Source organism: Manacus vitellinus, unplaced genomic scaffold, assembly GCF_001715985.3.
Source record: "Manacus vitellinus isolate BGI_N305 unplaced genomic scaffold, ASM171598v3 scaffold_4_pilon, whole genome shotgun sequence".
In the NCBI taxonomy this organism is placed as follows: Eukaryota; Metazoa; Chordata; class Aves; order Passeriformes; family Pipridae; genus Manacus; species Manacus vitellinus.
Window position 1 is genome coordinate 26,673,625 of NW_021940604.1, and position 4,299 is coordinate 26,677,923.

General features: G+C 48.7%; 1 protein-coding gene across 1 annotated transcript in view; it reads left to right on the forward strand.

Moving 5' to 3' along the window:
• Positions 1-1,746: 1,746 nt before the first annotated feature.
• The window catches only part of SIM1 (SIM bHLH transcription factor 1), a 47,205-nt gene continuing 44,652 nt past the window's right edge, over positions 1,747-4,299 (forward strand). Inside the window, exon 1 of the mRNA XM_029962896.1 lies at positions 1,747-2,277. Within this exon, the coding sequence (XP_029818756.1) occupies positions 2,103-2,277 (175 nt within the window). The 5' untranslated portion in view covers positions 1,747-2,102. The remainder of the gene's footprint in view (positions 2,278-4,299) is intronic.

Sequence of the window (4,299 nt, forward strand, 5' to 3'; positions counted from 1 at the left end):
GCAGGAGACGTGACCGCAGCTCATTTCTCCCAAGCAGGACCACTCGTTCGATGGGCTTTTGGGGTGAAGAATTTGGGGGAAGGGGGCTGTGTAAAACTGCGGCGATCCTCACAACTCCGAGGTCCCGTGGGACCTCGGCCTCTCGTCTCCGGTGCCAAGCGGACAGGCGACGGCCAAAATACCCACCTTAACAAAAATAAGCCCCTAACAGGTACGCGCGGGGGAAGGCGTGTGCGTGGGGGGTGTGTGTGTCCGTGTGTCCCCGTTCCCCCCCGGCTGCGCCGCGGGTCAGAGGCGGGCCACGGGGAGCAAGGGGGAGAGGGGAGGGAGCTGCGTTCGTGTGTGACGGTACGCGCCGTCCTCCACCGAGTGGGCGGACCGAGGGCGGGCGGCGGCGGCCAATGGGAGGCAGAGGCGGGTCCGTGAGTGGCAGAACCCCGGGAGGCGGGCCCTGTCCCGGGGGGAGGAGACGGGGGGGGGTTGGGGAAAAATGAAGTTGTGCTAAAAGGCTTTTAGCCATCAAGAAGTTATTAGGCATTTCTCAGCCGCAAATTAGGGATTCTTCATTAATACCAACCTCGTCCCCCTACCCCACCCTACCACACCCCCATTAATGTAGACGGATGAGCATAGCTGGGAGGCCGATAAAAGGGGATGGGGAGGCGGCAATGTCTGTCATGCGCCATCGGGTGGCGAGGAGCAGTGGACAGGCGCAAACTTTTCCCCGTGCCATTAATGAGCCAATTAAAGAGTTGGGCTTCTCACCCCGGGAGAGCTCTCTGCAGGCTGCCGGGCTAAGGGACTGAAGGTAGGTAAAAAGAAGATCACAACCCACCACAAGCTGCCAGCCGCAGCGAAGAGCCGCAGTGATGTGCGGGAACTAGGCTGTGGGTCGCTTCCCCACGGTGGAAAATGAGAAAAAAAAAAAAAAAAAAAGATAATTTGGTTAGAAAAATGTGATGTTTGGGTGGATTCCGGCTCGGGGCAGGGCTGGGCAGAGCGTGCCTCCCCTGGCTAGCGTGCAGCTGAGGTAGACACCCCAGCCATCCCCGCGACCCCAGCCGGAGAATGAGGAGAGTAGCCGAGAAGAGGGGAAATTTAAAAGAAAAAAAATGGGGGAAAAAAAAAAAAAAAGAAAGAAAAAAGGGAAAACAAGCAGAAATACTCCGTGATTGGAAATGTTTCTCCCACTGCGGGGCTGGCAGCACGCAGCGCGGGAAGGTCTGGCCGCCCCTGCGGTGCCGGCCTGAGGGAGAGCGGAGGGGACGGCGCAGCCCTGGCATCACCGAGAGCGGGAACGCCTGTGCCAGGAGCCGGGGACTGGCTTCTGCCGCGGTTTCATTCTGGCCACGCAGTGCACACCTGGGCTGGGGAGTGCGAGGGCTGTGGGAGGAGAGTGCAGGGCAGGCTTCTCCGTGGGCACGCTAGATGGGAACACTTTTTTTTTTTTTTTTTTAATTTCCCCGCTGGTGGGAGAAAATACTACACCCACCGAAGGCTGATTGTTGATTATTTCTCGCGGCTCTGCTGCGGCGGTTTGTGCCGGCTCTCTTATTTCAGGACTGCTGTTGTCTTCACAGAGAGAGGCTCCCGGGAAGCCACCCAGCTTTCTGGGAGGCAGCTCGCGGCCGGGCGTTCGGCCCTCGGATTGACAGTGGACAACGGGAAGAAACGGGATTACTATGACCCTCTTCCGAGGAGCTCTGCTGCCCGCCACGAGTAGGAAAAAAGGCCAGATATATGTCGTTTGGTTGCCTGGTGCCTCAAATTTCTAGTGGGTTTTTTTTTCTTTTTTTTTTTCTTTTTTTTTTTTTTACTCCAGTTGCTTGGAGTGCTGAGCTGCATTGGATAAATGCCTTTGCCATCCGACTGACTCTGCTTTTCAGAGAATATATACTTTTTTTTTTTTTTTTTAAGAACACCTCTCTACTCTTCAATACTTGTTTTGCATTTTACACAACAGAACCGTTTCTCAGAGTAGTGGACGCATTCAGAATCGCTGCCTGATGCTCCGGAGAGATGAATTGCAGCTGAGTTTCCCTTTCACCTTTGGATGAATGTCTGGAGTCTAAATTGTAGCAAAGAAGGGGATAAAAAACACGATGAAAGAGAAGTCTAAAAATGCTGCCCGGACTAGACGGGAGAAAGAAAACAGTGAATTTTATGAACTGGCTAAATTACTACCCCTGCCCTCCGCTATCACCTCTCAGCTGGACAAAGCATCCATAATCAGACTCACCACCAGCTATTTAAAAATGAGGGTGGTTTTCCCAGAAGGTAGGTGAGAATGCCTATTCGCCTCTATTTTCATTCCTATCCAGGTGTCGCTTATCACTTTTACCTTAAAAAAGAAGATAAAAACGATGAGGTGGTGTGCTCGGAGACAGAGTGCTCTCCGCTGTCACTTTTCTCTGTTGTAAATACTTTCCCTTTAGTTCCTATGACAGGTCTGTTTGGGGACTTACGATGCTTTTGTCAATACTTGAAGGCACTGAGCTCTGCTGCAAACCCGTGTTTTCTTTTTCCTTAGACTCCCAGTAAGATGTGCATCCCCCGCCAAGCACACGCGTGGCGAAAGAGGGAATGATTCACCCCTATTTATAGACATCCTGTAGGGCAGTTAGTATATGGGTAAATATTTACATAAGTCTATGCAAAGTCCTAAAGCCTTAGTTCAACTATCGAGCAAAGGTGCGGTGTACAGGTACAGGACACGCATACAGGCGTGCTCACACACACACGCTAAATAAATAAGTCAAGCACACCGAATTGCATCATCAATGTGCCGTGTTTCGTTCTGAGGATCGCTAGGGCAGTTTGAGGGCTTTAACAGACCTCGGAAATTTTTAACAGGAGTTTTGCACCCAGACATCCAAACCCCCTGTCCACCCAGTACTGCAAAACCAGAGTCCTAGCCTGGGCCTGATTCTCCTCAACAGGCAAAAGTAAACTTCACGTTGACTTCCACGGCAGCAGCAACAGTCCCGCCTGTCTAGCAAAAAAAGTCTTAAGCATCCTAAAATTTCTCGTGTCTTTTGCTTTTAAGTAGAATTAGGATTTAAAGCGACCATCTTGGGGCTTCTAAATCGGCTACCAAGAAAAACAAACAGCACGAAGTTAAGAGAGTCAGAATAAAGTTTTTTCTATGTTCTCACTCTACTGGTCCTATAGGAGAAAAAATAAAAAATGTTTCATGAACTTTTTATTTAAATCAACTTTATGGAATTCCATCTGTATGAAAGAAAAAGCATCAGGAGCTTTTTTTTTTTCTTCTCCCAATCTAATACAAAATTCGCTATTACTTTTGCTGAAAAGTGTGTGTACATAAGAAACAACATAATACAGCTATGTCCTCCTGTGTTTTCTGTAGCTGTATCTCGACTCGGTTGGTCTGTACTTTTTTTACAAATCAAGAGTGTGTATATGCCCTGGTTTTGTTTTGCTTTAGTTTTGTGGAGGTTGGTTTGTTTGCCTGTTTTGGTTTGTTTGGGGTTTTGTTTTGGTTTTTTTTTTTATTTTATATTTTCAGATTAAATTGGTGGACCATTGGTATTAATTCTACTTTTTAAAAATAAATATTCAATGTGGCAGTCATTTGGACGGGGGGGGGATAATTCCCCCCCTGCTCCAGGTTACTTATGAATGCTTATACCTAAAGTCCACAGTAGTAATTTCCAATTCAGTGCATCTTACCATTTCTTTAAACAATCTTCCATATTTCCGAGTCACTTATAATCAAAGAAGGGGTTAAATGAAACCTTTAAAAATAATAATAATTAAAGCCTTCATCAATCCACTTTCCTCTTCTATGTGATCTGCCACCTTGAAGATCATTATGCGGGACAGTCTTCTGTTTCAAAGGCGACCGAGTTGTCCTTTATACTGTCAGCGCATACTTTATAAAAATAAAGCTATTGCAAACCCTGATGCCCATGATGTTCCTAAAAGGATTATTAGCAATGATTTGTCAACTCCTGCGGTCTCAGTAGGCTACCTTTCTGCGTGATTTCGAGCAGGTCTCGTCAATTACTGGTGCCTATGTAGCGGGTTGTTTGATCAGAAGAAGCATATGGTGTTGCTTGTAGGCTGTGAGTAATCATGGGAAAAGAAGAATAGCTGATCCTCGTCCCTCGGTGGCAGCGCAGGATGCCTAAATGCCCTGGGGAACCGTGCGGCGAAGCGCGCCGGGGCCGCTGCCGGCCGCAGCAGATGCTAATTTGAGTGCGGAGACAGAAAGGGCGGCTGAGCGGGGCTCGGGGGGCAGCGGAGCCCTCGCAGTCTCATTAAAGGCAAACTGCA